General features: G+C 36.3%; 1 protein-coding gene across 5 annotated transcripts in view; it reads left to right on the top strand.

Moving 5' to 3' along the window:
- The window catches only part of SMAP1 (small ArfGAP 1), a 200,018-nt gene that overhangs the window by 45,329 nt on the left and 134,892 nt on the right, over positions 1-19,797 (top strand). For 3 of the 5 annotated variants that reach the window (XM_042986645.1, XM_042986641.1, XM_042986642.1), the window contains exon 2: positions 834-967. In XM_042986645.1, coding sequence (XP_042842579.1) covers positions 834-967 — 134 coding nt within the window. Of the gene's footprint in view, positions 1-833; positions 968-17,343; positions 17,465-19,797 lie in introns of those variants that run through there. The other 2 variants (XM_042986643.1, XM_042986644.1) reach the window with 2 other exon arrangements.

Genomic DNA, 19,797 nt, shown 5'->3' on the forward strand with positions numbered 1-19,797 from the left:
TATATTTGGGATTTATCCATTTCATAGACTTCTTGAGGCAGATGTTATTGTCCCTCATTCTTTCTAACAGTTGATTAAAAAGTTTTCCCGATGTGTTGAATGTAAAATGGGGGTTGTTGTAGTTTTAAAGGGCATTTTCCCTAACTGCTAGTGAGATCATGCATATTTTTATGTTTATTGTCCATACATTTCTTCTTATGTGAATTACCCATTCATATTTTTTTTATGTTTTTCTTTTATGTTGGTTGTCTATTTCTTACTAATTTCTACATTTCATTGAAAACTCCTTAATTTATATTTGTTGGCAGTCTTTTTTTTTTTTTTTTTTATTTATTGTGAGAGAGAGAGAGAGAGTGAGACCAAGCTGGGAGGGCCAGAGAGAGAGTGAAAACAAGCTGGGAGGGCCAGAGAGAGAGGGGACAAAGGATCTGAAGCAGGCTCTGTGCTGACAGCAGAGAGCCTAGTGTGGGCTTGAACTCACAAACTGTGAGATCATGACCTGAGCAATACTTTACACACTTAATAAAGAACTTACTTTATACTGTGGGACATTACTGGTCCTGGTTTAAATATGCTAGTGAAAACACTATTCACATAAATTAGTTTTAAATTCTTAGGTTTGGGAAAGTTTCTAGAAAAGAAAAATTAGTAAACTCATTAAAGTTCTTGAAGGTTGATTTATAACCTTGCTGCCGGCACCATTGTAAACTTTGAGCATGTAGAATTTTGTAAGGCTTCATTGTAATTGTATAAAAATCAGTGTCTCACTTAAATGCTGTCATAATATTTATTTTCGTTTTTAATATTTATCTTTGTTTTTTCTCCTTAATTAGGTCCTCGATGGGCTTCCTGGAATATTGGTGTGTTTATTTGCATCAGATGTGCTGGAATCCATAGAAATCTTGGGGTTCATATATCCAGGGTCAAGTCAGTCAACTTAGACCAATGGACACCAGAACAGATACAGGTAAACATTTCCTTCCTGAAAGATTATTTTAAAATATTTAAAATGAGGGGTGCCTGAGTGACTCAGTTGGTTAAGTGTCAGACTTCGGCTCAGGTCACAATCTCCAGGTTCTGTGCTGACAACTCAGAGCCTGGAGCCTGCTTCAGATTCTGTGTCTCCCTCTCTCTCTGCCCCTCCTCTGCTTGCACTGTCTCTCTCTCTCAAAAATAAATAAGCATTAAAATTCTTTTAAAAAAATATTTAAAATGAATTTAAAATCTTTAATCCTTCTTATATCCAAGGGTTAACATTGAAAAGTAGTATATTAAAATGATATGTGCCACGTATACAATTTGGATGTTACTTGAATTGTCCACTCACAAATGTTTATTTCTTTTTGGGTATGTAGTGAACTCAGTTTTTAGTCTATTCTTACCTAAAATGTTGATTTTGTAGTCTTTAAAAAATGAATTCCTTTTCTTTGTGTTGATGAAATTAGCTGGTATAATTCCATACTCTGTTTTGTTATTCTGTCAGTAGAGGGAGCCTGGGTAAAGATAAAGAATAAACCACCTCTTGCCTAAGAACTGACTTGAAAGATTTCCCTTCTGTACAGAAATGTTCTTGATTTTCAAACAGGGCCCAATAGTTGGAAGATAGTCCAGTTAGCAAATGTTCTAATGACTGATTTGGATTGTTTTGAGTGGTTTAGCATTGTTAGAGATAAATCTGTAATTTGAAGGGTTGCCATTTTTATAGTGTGACAGTCTTAAATTCTCAAAATCTTTCTAATACTTAAGGATAACTGCTAAAATAAAAATGTTTATTTCTACTGGTTTTAATTTGTAATTCACAGTGAATTTATACTACTTTTTCTTATACCCTTTTTGAACTAGCCAAATATACAAATATATATTGTTGAACTTCAGTGATACTCCTACATGCCTCCAATCAGAAAACACCAAAAAGAACACAAAAATTGGCACGGATAGGGTGAGGTAAGGGTGAAAGAATAGAATACAATCCTGAGGGGAGTAGATCATATAAAAAAATAAAGATTTGGTTAAAAAAAGTAAAACTTTTGTACTAAAGACCTGTTTATGCCAAAGTATATTTTAGATAGAACCAAGATTTAAATATTTAAAAGAAATTAAATCTTAGAAGTATTTGGAAAAAATAACAGATCTTTAGGCTGTAAAGTCAAACAATTCATTTAGTTCACTCTTAAGGTTTTGAGGTTTTTGCTGGCTAGGGCATAAAGGAAATATGACACTATGTATTTTCATGATCCTTGAGGAGAAAAATTATTTGTTCTATCAAGGAAGCATAGCTTTTTGAACATTGCATATAAGGCACTGTTCTTGATAGCATCTCTATAGTAACTGTGGTAACAGATTTCAAATGTTTTTTCTTAAGTTGTCTTCAAGAAAATGTGAAGTGTAGCTTGAAAATACAACTTGGTGTTTGTATTGGGTTATGGAGGTACAAAACATTCAAGACCCAAGGTATATTGCCTTTTAATGGTTCATTTCACACTAAGGATAAAACATGAAATCCATGGACAATTCAGTTCTCCAGAAATAATATTTGTCTCAAGTAAGCTGTTAAAAGGGGTTTAATGGCAGTTTATTTGAGGTAGACAGCTGTTCTTTTCCTGTAGCTTAGAGCAGAACTTCCCAGTCAGAGGGCTACAGTTCGCTCATCTTCTGTGGAATAAGTTACCGTTAACAACAGCAAGATAGTGAATTATTAAAAATGGAAGGCTTTTGAAAACAATTATTAAGTAATACACAATTTCTGAAATTGTATTTGGACACAATTTGAATGGTTTTCAACTGTCAGTTTCTTGAAATAAGAATTATTCTTTTGGAATGCAAGACTTTCGATGAGTATCACCAGAGAATGCTCTGTATGACTTCATATACCACACTGCTCCTCTTAAAGATCAGATCTTCTGTGATAAGAAATAAGGTTAGGATGTGCTCAATTAAAAATTAAATAAGTAGACGATGAAGTTTTAGTTTTAAAAAAAAGTATGGAGAAAAAAGTATAGAGAAGGTTAATCACACAGACAAATGAGCATGACATCTAATATTCTTGTGGTGGGCCTTGTAAGTACTTTCTTTAAAAATCATTCTGGGACTGCTATTCTATAAAAATCCCCCAAGGTTCCATTCTACAGAGCACAACCTTTATCTTAACCTAGAAAATTTTAAGGCAATTGATTCTAAAAAGGCAGTAGAACAAAGTGATTTAGAAAGTTGTCTCTAGATAGTTAGGTTGCCACAGTTAGACCTGGATGAGCTTGACAGGATACTTCACTTCAGGGTGCCTCAATTTCTTCATTTATGAAATGGAATAGTGAGAGTATCCAATTCTGTAGGTTGTTGTGAGGATCAAAAAAGTTAATATGAGGAAAGCATTTAGAACAGCACTTGATACATTTTAAATACTCGATGTTAGCTTATCAGTTATTAGTAGTATTTATTCATTTGTTCATTAGGTAAAACCCTCAGTACTGCTGCCTTGAATATCTTTCTGATCCATGCAACATAGCTTCTTAGTAAATCCACTGTGATGAATTGGTTGTTAAATGTACTACTGAGTAAATAAATAAATTGACTCGTGTGGTATTATTGAGTATAAATTACTTTTTTGAGAATATTTGTGAAGTATAATTAATTCATTTTTAGTAATATTGCATGTTAAGGCATTTTGAGATGATTAGGTGATCATATTGGTTGTCTGTTGAGGTTGCTCCTATTCAAATTTAAGTTTATCCTTTTGCCTGTAATGGTAGGTATGTTCCATTTAATCCACTTCTATTTATACCTCTGCATTTTATTTTTTTACTTAAAAAATTGAAGTATAATTATAGAGACAATAATTTACAGATATAAGTGAGTTTTATGTGTCTTGGCAAATGTCTATACTGTGTAACCAACACCCCAATGAAGATATACAGAGCATTTCCATTATCCTAGAGAATTTACTTGTGCCAGTTTAGGGGCAACTACTACATTGACGTCTGTACCTTTAGGTTGCTACAGGCTGAGATTTTTATCTTTTGGATAAGGAAGAGTGAAGATCACAGTGTGTTTTAGTGTTCCTTATTCATATGACATTTTATAAGAATTTCTTTGATTTAAAAAAGAAACAAAACTTGGGAGATTATTATTTGTAGAGAGAATTACTCTACTGCATATAGATCTACCCTGTGTCTTCCCTTATCACCCCTCTGCCCCGCCAACATTTCATGAAAATTATGCTTCTAGTTTTCAAAGATGGTACTTAGTTTTGGGTAGTTATATATATTTTTAGATCTTTAATAGTAAATGTGGAAACATGATTTAATCTCTGAGCCCAGTCAGACTATAAGTAAAAATGTTCTTTTTTGTATCTCTGTAAAATGTAACTACGTACTAAGTTTTGCTTCAGAGCTTCTTATCAACTGATATTATACGTATGCCATATTTATGTCAGTTATTTATATACATGTTGTGAGTGTGTGAACCAAGTTTTAGGACATCTATCATATATCATTGCTGTGTTAAAATAGCTATATGCTTATTTTTGAAAGAAAATAATTTATCTACCAAAACTTATTTTGATTTTTATTAGCATGGAAATAGAGTTACTCACCTTACATTTTAATCAAAATTCCTTTTTGAAATGTGGTTCTTGGTCAGATTAAATGTCTTTAATTTTGAGTTTATTGTCAGGCACTTTTCAAATTTTTGGAAAGGACTATGTACTTTTATAAATACCTTTAAAAAAAATTTTTTTTTAATGTTTGTTTATTTTTGACAGAGACAGAGACAGAACATGAGCAGGGGAGGGGCAGAGAGAGAGGGAGACACAGAATCCGAAGCAGGCTGTAGGCTCTGAGCTGTCAGCACAGAGCCCGACGCGGGGCTTGAACTCACAGACTGCGAAATCATGACCTGAGCCGAAGTCGGATGCTCAACCGACCGAGCCACCCAGACACCCCTTTAGCCTTTACTTTTTATTATGTACTGGTTTGTTAACCCCAAGTATTACCATTTTCCTACATGATTTAAATTTTTTAATTATTCATTTTTCAGTGCCTTATTGAAGGAGTTAAAATGAAGAATACCTTATTTTTATTACAGAGGAACATTGCTTGTGCTCTTGTTTCTTTTTTTTTTTTTTTTAATTTTTTTTTCAACGTTTTTTATTTATTTTTGGGACAGAGAGAGACAGAGCATGAACGGGGGAGGGGCAGAGAGAGAGGGAGACACAGAATCGGAAACAGGCTCCAGGCTCTGAGCCGTCAGCCCAGAGCCTGACGCGGGGCTCGAACTCACAGACCGCGAGATCGTGACCTGGCTGAAGTCGGACGCTTAACCGACTGCACCACCCAGGCGCCCCTGTGCTCTTGTTTCTTAGCTTACTTTGTGCAGAGTCTTGTAAATGGTACTAATGAAACATCTTAGTGAGATTTTGTCCCTATTGCAAAGTATACTCCATATATTTGGTATTTATCGTGATAACATTTGGACCACTTTTAATACTTTATCTGTAAATCTTTTAGTGATACTCTCTCTCAGGTTGTTTACTACTGACTAGTGTCATTTATTGGTATGGTACTTAGTATTTTCTTGGGAACACCAAGGCTACACAACTGAAATTTATCGTTTATAAAGTATATCATGGGGAACTTCACATTTGAAATTGCCAGTCTCCATAGATACATGATTTATCCTTAGTGAACTTGCCTTTGACATTTGTAGGCATTTTTACCCTATCTTAATATCTTTACCATTTTTACTTTAGCTTTGACTATATTTTGGCTGGAAGGAAAGGTCTTTATTTTTTAAATGTTTTATTTATTTATTTTTGAGAGAGAGAGAGAGAGAGAGAGAGAGCGCGCGAGCAATCGCAAAGTGTGAGGGGTGGAAGGGCAGAGAGAGAGGGAAACACAGAATCTGTAGCAGGCTCCAGGCTCCGTGCTGTCAGCACAGAGCCTGACCCCGGGCTCGAACCCATGGACAGTGAGATCATGACTTGGGCTGAAGTGGGAGGCTTAACAGATTAAGCCACTCACGGGCCCTGAAGGAAAGGTCTTTAAACCCAACTGTTTTCACATCGTTGTTTCCGATTGTAACAAAAGAATAGAAGCTTTCTTTCCTCTCATTCCATCCAACCCTAGTGTTTTTGCTTTGACTTGCAGCTTTTTGTTTTCTTGTTTTAGGGACAGAATAGTCGGGGGTTGGCTGCTAGTTTCTCTGCCTTTATTTTTCATTTGCAGCTTTCCTTCCTGCTTTTCCACCCAAGAATTATACTTATTTGGAGGCATATTTAAATTCTTTCTTTTTCTTTGAAATGTATTACTTACACCCTTCTGCCATAAAAAAGTCTTCCTAAAATACCATCTTCCCCTCAACACACAGCTCTTGGCTTGTTCAGCCACTGAACATTTATTAAGTACTCACAGTGTGCCAGGCACTGTATTCTAGTGACTAGCTCTAATCTTCCTTTAGCAGTTGAATTTCTCAAGCAAGATCTTTACCCACTATTTCATTTCTTTACCTTACTTCTCCTTCTTTTAACTCATTTCTAGTCCCATCATTCTGCTAAGTATGTACTCCTAGAGAATACTAGTTTACCCCTAATGGCCAAATCCAACTCTCCTCCCTACTCCTTGGTCTTCCTGCTTCACTTGATACTACCCACTGCCTTCTTGAACCTTTTTCTTTGTAAAAGAAGTTGAAGTTACTATTCTACATCTTTTATTTGGTTTATTTAGTCTCTATTTTTTTTTTATGTTTCTTTTTTCTTTTTTTTTTTTTTTTACTATTTCTTTTTCTGGTTTTTTCCCCCTTTTGGACATTTTCTACAGTTTTGTCTTTAGCCCTATTGTTCTTTAGTCTTTCTCCATAGGATAACCCATTTACTCTCACGGATTCACCTGTTATTTTTTTATGCAGATGGTTCTCCCCTGTCTTTCCAGTAGTGACTTCTATAGTGAATGTCAGTTATTTTTTACATTGCCTGTTAGAGACCTTTGGTATTCATGGATTTATCATTCTTAAGAAGCCTTGGATATCTTTGATATGAAGTGATTGGTAACTTTCCCAGGCATTCATTTTAATTGTATTAATTGTATGTTCTATGAGGCTGGAGTTGGCCAATTCAGTTGATTCCATAGCACTGGAATTTCACCATGGCTTTACATATCTGTTCATCTTTGTGTATTAAGTAATTCTTGTGACATAATTAACAATTTTGTTGCTTTATGAAAAATACTTTGCTATGAAACAAAGGAAGCTGGCTATTAATGCGACGATAGAAATGAAGAGAAATGAATAGTTATGACCAGGCATTTTTTTTTTGTCAGATAACATTATGCGTTTGAGTAGAATAAAGAACAGAATATTAAAATTAACTGTTGCTCTATAGCAGTATCAATAAAACCTCTATATGTTTCATATGGAAACAGGAAAAAAAGATTTATGAAATTGTTTCAGTGTTTCAGTGTAGGAAATTTTGGCTACAGTCATAGTTATTAATGGGTAGCATTTATAAATGTTAAGATTGGAAGATGCCTACTAATCAGCAGCTTGACACATTTAAAATTTAAATAATAATCTGGTTGTTCAGACTGGTTTCTTAGTTAATGTCATTATTCTGGTTAATCTTAAAAGCTTGTGGTGTCCTTTGGTTCTTCTCTCTTTTGTGTGCCTCTGTATTCCATCAGTTCTTAATTCTTTTGTTGCTCCTGTTGCTTTCCATTCTCATTTCTCCTGCAATGTCCACAGCTCTAGCTTATTCCTGATCTTCCTATTCACTGTCACCTCCCCATCACTTTTACCTACCACATTCAGAATAATCTTTCTGGAACATTGCTTTGGTCATTTGACTTCTCTTCTGAGAGATTTGTATTGGTTCTCCTCTGAGAATCATAAAAGTTTTATTTTCCTTAAATTGGTAATCATATACTTCTGCCATCTGGCTTCATTGTGTGTCTGTGACCTTACTCCAGATGCTCGACAGCAGATCTCTTTGGCTGTGTAGAGACAGCTGTTCCTGTTGAATTCTTCTGTGGTGTGTATGTTTGTTTTTTGTTTTGGTTCTGCTGTTGTTGGAAATGTTTTTTGCATATTCCTTTTTTCAAACCAAATCTCCATTCTTTAAAACCCAATAAATCCCTACTGTAATAAAGCTTCTACTAAATATGACTTGTGCCTAATTATCTACTACCATATATTGTTATTTACCTTTGTGCATGTCTGTTGGGTTAATTGTAACCTTCCAGTAGTTAGAAACTGTATCGTATGTGTATTTGTAGTCCTTGTGATGGCCTCCAGAATACTGGGAACACAGTATGTGCTTAATTTTTGTAATGGCACACTGAGAACAATCTTTGGTTTGATATAATTCTGTGAGATAATGTTTGCTATAGTTAGCACTGAATGGGGTAAATGGAGAAAATGAAAAAAAAAATCAAGCATATGCTCTCAATTTGTCCTATATTATTTATACAGTCTCTCTTTTTTTTTTTTTTCATTACCTCTGTCCTTTTCTTCCCATGTTCCTATATACTTTTAAATTCTCCACATACAGTAGCTGTAGGGAGTATAACTTAAGCTAGTGTGTGGAAGTTCCAAGGTAATATATGCAGGTACTTGAAAGGCAGTACTTTCTAGTATTTCAGGCCATCCAAAACTGAAACTGATTGCCTTGAAAAGTAATGATTTTGCCATTATTGGAAGGGTTTGTGCAGAGGCTGGGCAACTACTAGGAAATCTGTAGCTGGGATTCAAGCACTGAATGGGAAAATGAGAAATAATTTAGATGACTCTGAAGTCTCTTCCATTCTTGATCTTGAGATTCTTTGATTGTATGTTCAGTCTCTTTGGTTACCACAGAAATTGAAATAACACTTTAATTATTTGCGTTTGAATAAGAATGGTATATTACAGTTAGAGATGTGATTCAACTTTTTCCTTAAAGTCAAATTCTACCTTCGAGGATAAAAATTCCTGCACTCTGGGGTAAATCATAAGAAGGTGGAATGATTCTCAGATTAAGTCAGAAAGACAAGTTCTAGAAGTGTTTTGAACAGTTTTGTTCTTTATGCTTTCATAAGGAAAAAAAATCACTAGCTAAATGGATATAGATTTCTATTTTAACCTTGTTATTCTTAGAAATACCTGCTGTCAGGTAACTTGGTAGCTTTTAGTTTAATTTAGTAATAGATGTGTGATAGTATTGACCTGCTTGTCTTAATTAATTAATTAATATTTTATTTTTTAATCTTTATTTTTTTTACATTGTAATATTTATTTTTTTTAATATGAAATTTATTGTCAAATTGGTTTCCATACAACACCCAGTGCTCATCCCAAAAGGTGCCCTCCTCACTACCCATCACCCACTCTCCCCTACCTCCCACCCCCCACCAACCCTCAGTTTGTTCTCAGTTTTTAAGTCTCTTAGGCTTTGGCTGTCTCCCTCTCTAACCTCTTTTTTTTTTTTTCTTCCCCTCGCCATAGACTTCTGTTAAGTTTCTCAGGATCCACATAAGAGTGAAAACATATGGTATCTGTCTTTCTCTGTATGGCTTATTTCACTTACCATAACACTCTCCAGTTCCATCCACGTTGCTAAAAAGGGCCATAGTTCATTCTTTCTCATTGCCACATAGTATTCCATTGTGTATATAAACCACAATTTTTTTTTAATATATGAAATTTATTGTCAGATTGGTTTCCATACAACACCCAGTGCTCATCCCAAAAGACGCCCTCTTCAATGTCCATCACCTACCCTTCCCTCCCTCGCACCCCCCCACCCCCACCTCCCGGTCAACCCTCAGTTTGTTCTCAGTTTTTTTAAGAGTCTCTTATGCTTTGGCTCTCTCCCACTCTAACCTCATTTTTTTTCCCCTTCCCCTCCCCCATGGGTTTCTGTTAAGTTTCTAAGGATCCACATAAGAGTGAAAACATATGGTATCTGTCTTTCTCTGTATGGCTTATTTCACTTAGCATAACACTCTCCAGTGCCATCCACGTTGCTACAAAGGGCCATGTTTCATTCTTTCTCATTGCCACGTAGTATTCCATTGTGTATATAAACCACAATTTCTTTATCCATTCATCAGATGATGGACATATAGGCTCTTTCCACAATTTGGCTATTGTTGAGAGTGCTGCTATAAACATTGGGGTACAAGTGCCCCTATGCATCAGTACTCCTGTATCCCTTGGGTAAATTCCTAGCAGTGCTATTGCTGGGTCATAGGGTAGGTCTACTTTTAATTTTTTGAGGAACCTCCACACTGTTTTCCGGAGCGGCTGCACCAGTTTGCATTCCCACCAACAGTGCAAGAGGGTTCCCGTTTCTCCACATCCTCTCCAACATCTATAGTCTCCTGATTTGTTCATTTTGGCCACTCTGACTGGCGTGAGGTGATATCTGAGTGTGGTTTTGATTTGTATTTCCCTGATGAGGAGCGACATTGAGCATCTTTTCATGTGCCTGTTGGCCATCTGGATGTCTTCTTTAGAGAAGTGTCTATTCATGTTTTCTGCCCATTTCTTCACTGGGTTATTTGTTTTTCGGGTGTGGAGTTTGGTGAGCTCTTTAGAGATTTTGGATACTAGCCCTTTGTCTGATATGTCATTTGCAAATATCTTTTCCCATTCCGTCGGTCGCCCTTTAGTTTTGTTGGTTGTTTCCTTTGCTGTGCAGAAGGTTTTTATCTTCATGAGGTCCCAATAGTTCATGTTTGCTTTTAATTCCCTTGCTTTTGGAGATGTGTCAAGTAAGAAATTGCTGTGGCTGAGGTCAGAGAAGTTTTTTCCTGCTTTCTCCTCTAGGGTTTTGATGGTTTCCTGTCTCACATTCAGGTCCTTTATCCATTTTGAGTTTGTTTTTGTGAATGGTGTAAGAAAGTGGTCTAGTTTCATTCTTCTGCATGTTGCTGTCCAGTTGTCCCAGCAGCATTTGTTAAAGAGACTGTCTTTTTTCCATTGGATACTCTTTCCTGCTTTGTCAAAGATTAGTTGGCCATACTTTTGTGGGTCTAGTTCTGGGGTTTCTATTCTATTCCATTGGTCTATGTGTCTGTTTTTGTGCCAATACCATGCTATCTTGATGATTACAGCTTTGTAGTAGAGGCTAAAATCTGGGATTGTGATGCCTCCTGCTTTGGTCTTCTTCAAAATTACTTGGCTATTCGGGGCCTTTTGTGGTTCCGTAAGAATTTTAGGATTGCTTGATCTAGCTTCGATGAGAATGCTGGTGCAATTTGATTGGGATTGCATTGAATGTGTAGATAGCTTTGAGTAGTATTGACATTTTAACAATATTTATTCTTCCAACCCATGAGCACAGAATGTTTTTCCATTTCTTTATATCTTCTTCAATTTCCTTCATAAGCTTTCTATAGTTTTCATCATACAGATCTTTAACATCTTTGGTTAGGTTTATTCCTAGGTATTTTATGCTTCTTGGTGCAATTGTGAATGGGATCAGTTTTCTTTATTTGTCTTTCTGTTGCTTCATTGTTAGTGTATAAGAATGCAACTGCTTTCTGTACATTGATTTTGTATCCTGCAACTTTGCTGAATTCATGTATCAGTTCTAGCAGACTTTTGGTGGAGTCTGTCGGATTTTCCATGTATAATATCATGTCATATTTTATTTATTTTTGATAGAGGGAGACAGAGCACAAGTTGGGGAGGGGCAGAGAGAGAAGGAGACACAGAATCTGAAGCAGGCTCCAGGCTCCGAGCTGTCAACACAGAGCCCCACGCAGGGCTCAAACTCACAAACTGGGAGATCATGACCTGAGGCAAAGTCAGACGCTCAACCGACTGAGCCACCCAGGCGCACTTGCTTGTGTTAATTTAAACTTTTGATCTTTCTTAGAAAAAAATTGTCCTTAGTAAGTTAAAATTACAGATTTTCCGTAATACTCATCAGTAAGCTTTATTGTGTTCTGTGGCCTCAGGTTGAATTCCTAATCAGTCTAAATACAGTGAGAATAGGTGAAAGAGAATTGGTAGGTATTTAAATATTTCTCTGTAGCTAAAAAAGTAATTAAAATTACAGGTACTTCCTTTGTTTTGTTTTTTAAATTTATTTGTTTTGAGAGACATAATGAGCAGGGGAGGGGCAGAAGGAGAAGGAGAGAGAGAATCCCAAGCAGGCTCTGCACTTGATATGGAAAAATTATAAGATGGCCGACAGGACTGATGGGGGAATTCCAGTCCCCACCCAAAGACTCTCCTTCTTGGTTCTTTTCCTGCCCCTGCTTGCCTCGGGCACCAAAATGTGCCACTAATGCGGGAAGTAACAGACTATAAATTAATTGCCCGCCATGCTTATGCTCTGGGGTCAGACCTCTGGAGAGTGATCTCCTCTCAGCCGGCCGCTGTGAAATAAACCTCCTGCCTTCCAAGATCAACGAGTGCCTTGGTTCTTCCGCGGGGTGATCCAGACTAGGTTCCATAACACTCTGACAACACAAGTCCAACTTGAGGCTTGATTTCACCAACTGAACCTTGAGATCATAACCCGAGCTGAAATCAAGAGACGGATGCTTAACCAACTGAGCTACCAAGGCACACATAAAATTATAGGCACTTGTTATATTGGTCATATTGTGCTCATGGTCAGTAGTAAAATTGGGATGTAAAGGATTATAAAAAGTAGGGGATGAAAGTGGCCAAATAGATTGAAGAAGTTTTCTCCTTTTTGACCCTCTGACACAGTATATTTCATTTAATGTTATGATACGTTTTATACTTTAGAAGCATGTTTGTGTAATAAGATTGCAGTTGATAGAAGTACAGCATTCCTGTGAGGTATCTCTGCCATCTTTAAAAAAGAAAACTGGAGCTAGAATATTGATAGGCAGTTGAATATTGATAGGCAGCAAATTCAACTTGAATTGTGCAGTTGTGCAGGTTTGTTTTAATTTATAACACCATTTTTAAGTCATTAAAGGAAGGTGAGATAAGTTACTATGTTTTCCATGGGAATTCTGCAGAGGAGAAAGATGCATTACATAAAATATAATATTATGATTAATTTTACCTGTTTTTATTTTTGTTAATGAGACTAAATGAAAATTTAAAAGGATAAGACTTGCTCAGATAATCTTTTTGTTGCACAGCGGTGGTATACATGTAAGATAGTTGTTATGCATTGGTGTGTAGCCACTGCAGCCTTCCTGTGCTTAATGTTTGCGTGGTATGTCTTCTTTTGTGCTTTTATGTTTAACTGATCTATATTGTTAAATATAAATAGGTTTCCTTTAGACAAGAAATGCCCTGGGGTATGCTCTTCCAGTATGTAGTTTCACCTTTTTTTTTATTTCAATGACTTAAAAAAAATTTTTTTTTTAACATTTATTTACTTTTGAGAGACAGAACACAAGTGGGGGAGGGGCAGAGAGAGAATGAGACACAGAATCCGAAGCAGGCTCCAGGCTCTGAGCTGTCAGCACAGAGCCAGAAGAGGGTCTCAAACTCACAAACCATGAGATCATGACCTGAACCAAAGTTGGACACTTAACCCACTGAGCCACCCAGGTGCCCCTTTCAGTGACTTTTTAAAATTAGTTTTTCAGTGTTCTGTCTCCTTGTTTGAGTATTTTTCTTTAGTGACTCTCTTACATGTATGTTGGATCAGGGTGCCTAGGTGGCTCACTCGGTTGAGCGTCCACCTAGCCGTGACTTTGGCTCCGGTCATGATCTCCAGGTTCTGTGCTGACAGCTCAGAGCCTGGAGCCTGCTTCAGATTCTGTCTCTCTTTCTCTCTGCCCCTCCCCCTACTCGTGGTCTGTCTGTCTGTCTGTCTCTCTCTCTCTCTCTCTCTCTCTCAAAAAATAAATAAAATGTTTAAAAAAAAAAGTTAACATGTGTGTCAGATCTTGATTGCTTAACTCCAGTATTCATCACTTTCTCTTGGATTCTTCTCATTACTTTTTTTTTTAATTAAACTTTTTTTTCTTTTTCCTCTCTAGTTTTTATCGGCCATTATTTGTTGTGTTTATTTGTTCTCATGTTCCATTTATTTCATATTCATTTCTGAAATATTTTCCTTTTATTTCTAATTCCTGTTTTTATTTTAATTCTGATATTTTGAATTTCTGATTTAGTTGTTCTTTCATAACTTCACATGTCTTTTAACTCATTTTACATGTTCTTTGATATCTTGCATATGATTTTTGGCTTGTTTTGAATTAGTAGGTGTACAGTGTTGATCTGTTTTCTGAGTATTTGTTCTAGTGTGGATTCGTTGTAGAGATGTTATTCTGCTTCTTATTCTCTTTTTCTTCTGATAACTGTATGAGAGTTGACCTTGATTCTTTTCTGTTGATCATTTTTATGTAGTATTGGTTTTCTTTACTTTTAAAAGGAATTGAATTTTTTTTTTTAAATGTTTTTATTTTTGAGACAGAGACAGAGCATGAGCAGGGGAGGGGCAGAGAGAGAGGGAGACACAGAATCTGAAGCAGGCTCCAAGCTCTGAGCTGTCAGCACAGAGCCCGATGTGGGGCTCGAACTCACGGACTGTGAGATCATGACCTGAGCTGAAGTCGGACGCTTAACCGACTGAGCCACTCAGGCGCTCCACTTTTAAAAGGAATTGAGATTCAAGATAGCTTTTCTAACTGTACAGACCTCTCTTCATTGGTTTTTGTGTAATGTTTAAAAATAAGGCTACTTGTTTTCTGAGATTTTTTTTGCTCTGTTCCCTTTTCCCACTTTTATCTCAAGCTTTTCTTCTTTTATTTCCATTTTTTTAGTCCATTTCAATTTTGAATCCTTTCCCAGGACTTTCTCCTCAGGGTGGGGCTCTCTTCTAGAAGGGAAATTTGGTGGTTATGTCATGAGAATTCATAGGGGCTAGATTGTTTCCCCCCATTTCAAGCTTATTGTAGACCTTTTGCACATATTTGCTATTGGATTGGGTAAAACTCCTTTTCAGTTTCATGTGCATTCTTCAGACTGGTTCACTGTAATTTCCAGTTTGTATGTCTTCACTGTTTTAGTGTTCTGTTTCCAGATCTACTCAGCTCCCCATTAGTGGCAGACATCTTGCAGGGCAGTGGTTGTTAGTGCCTTGTCTCTACCAGATAGTGTTATCGGATTTGTGGTGATACTCTATCACCAGGTTTTGTTGTAAATATTTTCCATGGGTTTTTGGTTTTTCTGTCTAGTTATTCTTTTTTTGTTGTTTGTTTTTGGTGAGAAGCTTCTGGGAGCTTTTAAAACTGTGAGAATTACAGAATTCCTATGACAAGCAATATTTTATAGAATAAAATTCCAGGTTAATAACGCTAATTTGAAGAGCTCCATGATTTCACTACATCTGACCTGCTATGTATTAGAACATTATTTAATCTCTCCACGTTTTGACCCATGGCCTCATGTGCATTCTTTTAAAGTTGATTGAGATTCAACTTGTATTGATTCCCTGCCAGGATCATGAAATGTGTCCTCAAAGAAGAGCCGAGCAAGGGGGCAGCTTACAGTGTTCGGTTTATGTGTTGCCTGTATGTGCAAAGTGAGATGAAGAAAGAAATGTGATACTGTCTGCAACAAAATTTAATCTGTGAAGTTTAATAAGAGGTTTGCATTTTTAAACAATACATTTGAGAAAAAGTCACATGTATTCTGAATTTGTGCAAGATTATGCCCTGTATTTTCCTCTTGATTTTTAAATTGATTTTGAGGTTTTAAGGTTAAAAAGTCAGTAGTAGTTTTTAGAATTATCTTCCTAGTAACTGTCTGTAGTTCTTTGGGTCGAAGCAGTGAACAAGATGTTACTTAGATATTAGATATTACTAAGATATTACTTAGTGCAAGTCTTCATCAATTCAACTCTTCATTTTACAGTGCCTAGTCTAGATAGAACTGAGAGAGTACAACTAAAGGAATACTAAACTATTTGAAGAAAAAGGCTTGTATCTCCATATAGAGTGCTATATTTGGTAGGAAATTGTTATGTGGCAGTGAATGAATACCTGTATGAATAGATCATTTTAAAACATTGTTATTATTCATTGCATATAATATTTTAGAGGTGTAGTCACTGCTCTTCCTTGCTTTGTGTGACTATGATAATGATAGAAGATGGCAGACATAGTCAGGCTGGGACTCTGTAGACCTGGGTTCTAGTTTTGGCTTTGTTAACTAAATGGTGGGTAATCTTTAGAAAATCACTTAGTAGTGACTCCTTTCTCTTTAAAAAAAAAAATCAGGGGCGCCTGGGTGGCTCAGTCGGTTAAGCGGCCGACTTTGGCCCAGGTCATGATCTCGTGGTCCGTGAGTTTGAGCCCCGCGTCAGGCTCTGTGCTGACAGCTTGGAGCCTGGAGCCTGTTTCGGATTCTGTGTCTCCCTCTCTCTGACCCTCCCCCGTTCATGCTTTGTCTCTCTCTGTCTCAAAAATAAATAAACGCTAAAAAAAAACAAAAACAAAAACAAAAACAAAACATCAGTATCCAGTGCTATGCTAAGTTCTAAACATATTTTAAAGATGTCTCATTACTATTTTTATAGTGACCTTTATTTGTTTATGAATTTCTGGAAGCATATTACAGAGTACACAGGGTCTCCTGGGCAGAAAGATGCAGAAAGCATGTTGTATTTGAGAAAGTGAAGTAGTTTCCTGTGACCAGAGTATTGGGTGCTGTTATATATGTCATAGGAGATGAAGGCAAAAGTTTCAGTGGGGAGTTAGTTGGTTTGGTATTGATCCTATCAGTGATAGGGGGAGGGGATAGGGATACATCAGGGAATTCTTAAAATATAAATTGAAGAGTGATGTTTAATGGTATGTTCCATTTAAGAACCTACATCTGATGGACTTGTTCCTGCAATGGCCAAGGCAGTGGGTGACTAGATCTTGAACTAAATTGGTGGTAATGGGGGAGGGAGGGGAAGGCTGTAACAAATAAAAAAGAGTTAGAGTCACTAAGGCTTCTGACAGAAGAGGGGAGAGTCCAGGATGATTCTTGAGCTGGGCCTTAAGTACCTAGGATGAAAGTAGTGGTTTATTCCCAGACTTCAAATGGTATGGATTTCATAGTAAGTACAGATTACTAAAGACTGTGATGTGAAGCTTTTCCAACTTTGTTATAATGGTGTTTAATTTTATTGCTTTAAAAAATACATTCTCTGAATTTGTAAGAACTAGAAAATGAAAATTGGTACCTCTAATTCCACATCATCATTTAAAATTTTTAATTTTTAAATATGTGTGGTTTACTTACTTTGTACCTAGAAACAACAATTAAAACAGAAAGAGAACAATTCCCCTAAAACACAATTTTATGAAACCTGGAGGAATGGACTCTGTATTAAATATTTACAAAGAGTTCCTGAGACCAAAAATGGTGGCCCTTCTTTTCCAGCAGCTGGAATCCAAAAGATCTTGAAACCAGTCCTGAAAAGCTTGCTCCTATGCAAGAAGTCCTGGTGGCTTTTGAGAGGAAGATAGAGAACTATTCTGGAAAATTTCAAGTGGTAGTAGAGGTGAGTCACTGACATGAAGAATTTATCCAGGGACTACAAATACTCATTTCCTCTTTTTTTTATTAACATTAAAAAATATATACATTCAGATAAGGCAGTTTGAAAATCTTAGCCTTTGTGTTCTGAAAACTTTAATGAATAGAATATAGAACAAGTAGTATTCCCTTGCTCACATAAAATTATATAGATGTTGAAATTTTAAGAAGCAAAAGCAGATACATTCAATGATTTAATCTTTAGCAACAGTTCTGTTTCTTTAAGAAGATGATACTGAGAAAAGGTATCATAAGTAAATCATAACTAAATCACAAGTATATTTATACTTGGAGCGTAGGATATACTTGCATGGGATTCTTAAAAATGTATTAATTTCATTTGGTTCATAACCTCTTTGATCACTAGAACACTTTGTTTTCCTAGTAGGAGTGGATGCTCTCATTCATGCTGCTTGGATACCCTAGCTAAGCTTCTCTGAATAATATTTTATTTAGAAACAATGCAGGATTAATGTAGCCCCCTTCAAATTATTCATTGTTTTGGGGAATGAGAATTATATGGACATGGCACAAACTTCAAAGGGTACAAAGGGTGTAAAAGTAGTTTTCCTCTCGTTTCTATTCCTCAGTCATCCAATTTTCCTCTGTAGGAACAACCGTATTTATTAGTTTGTTGTGTAGTTTTCCTGAAGTATTTTATGCATCTGTATAAACATCTAGGTAGTACACATTTTTAGCTGTTTTCATATCTTACACAATAACCTTTAATCTTGTAGGTGAGACTCTTCCCCACCCCTCAGAAAATTCAGAAGAGTTTTAATTTATATCACTTTACCTTTCTTCCTCTAGATTTGGTGTAGACATGTAGCACCTTTCCATTACACACTAACTTGTAAGATTGTATTGATTATTTTAATATTTTGCATTTTTGCCATTGGGATTTTAGAAGATCCAGTTGACACATTGTAACCTTATCATTTGAAATAGAGCAATTAGCAATCTTCGTCCTTTGTTTTGTAGCTGCTGTTCTTTTCTCCACTTATTCCATTTTTTTTAAAGTAGCCAGTAAACTCCAAAAGGCCACTCAGTACACACATAAACATTTATGAAAACTATGCAGGGAGCTTCCTGTATTAATACATTAGTGTGAATTCTAGCTTAACTATAAATGGCTTTTGACCTGGTAATTCTTAGTATCTGAGGGAGAAAGTGCAGGAAACATAGGGACAGATAGGAGGTAGGTTGAGAAAAGAGAAAGAATGTACAAGGTCAAAGAGAGGGGACGTCCAAAGAGCTATAGTTCTTAAACACAGCCACTGAACCTGGACTTGACTGTATTTGGCTTTCGCTGAGCTAACAACAGATAGAAGTCATACCCTGAAGTACTTGTAGTACTTAGTTGGATTCCAGAGTGCTCTGCTTTCCAATATTTTGGAAGACTGAAGAAAGGAAAAAAATTAGCAAGTTTTATTCTTAGGAGAATGAATCATTAACTTGGAATTTTAGGTGGCCTGTCATTTATCTTGCCGTTTACTATTATTTCCTGATATTGATAAAGATGTGGAGGCGCATTTTGTTTGTCTGTTCCTGTTACTTCTTACCTTCACACTTATTTCAAGGCTCTTTTTTTCACTAAAACTGATTTTGTGGGGGGCTTAATTTTTTTTTTTCCATTGGAGATACCCCTGTTGACATGAAATAGTGATTTTTTAAAAATATAATTTATTGTCAAGGTAGCTAAGATACAATGTATACAGTGTGCTCTTGGGTTTCAGTGATAGATTCCCATGATTCATCGCTTACAAGCAACACCCAGTGCTCATCCCAACAAGTGCCCTCCTCAGTGTCTATCACCCGTTTTCCCCTCTCCCCCACTCCTCCTCATCAACTGTCAGTTTGTTCTCTGTATTTAAGAGTCTCTTATGGTTTGTCACCCTCTCTGTTTGAAACTATTTTTTCTCCTTCCCTTCCCCCATGATCTTCTGTTAAGTTTCTCAAGTTCCACGTATGAATGAAAATGTATGGTATCTTTCTTTCTCTAACTTATGTCACTGAGTGTAATACCCTCCATTTCGATCCACCTTGTTGCAAATGGCAAGAGTTTATTCTTTCTCATTGCCAAGTGTGTGCGTATGTGTATACACACCACATCTTCTTTATTCATTCATCAGTTGATGGACATTTGGGCTCTTTCCATAATTTGGCTGTTGTTGATAGCGCTGCTATCAACATTGGGGTACATGTGCCCCTATGAATCAGCACCCCTGTATCCTTTGGATAAATTCCTATTGGTGCTATTGCTGGGTCATAGGGTAGTTCTATTTTTAATTTTTTGAG

Source organism: Panthera tigris, chromosome B2, assembly GCF_018350195.1.
Source record: "Panthera tigris isolate Pti1 chromosome B2, P.tigris_Pti1_mat1.1, whole genome shotgun sequence".
NCBI classification, from domain to species: domain Eukaryota; kingdom Metazoa; phylum Chordata; class Mammalia; order Carnivora; family Felidae; genus Panthera; species Panthera tigris.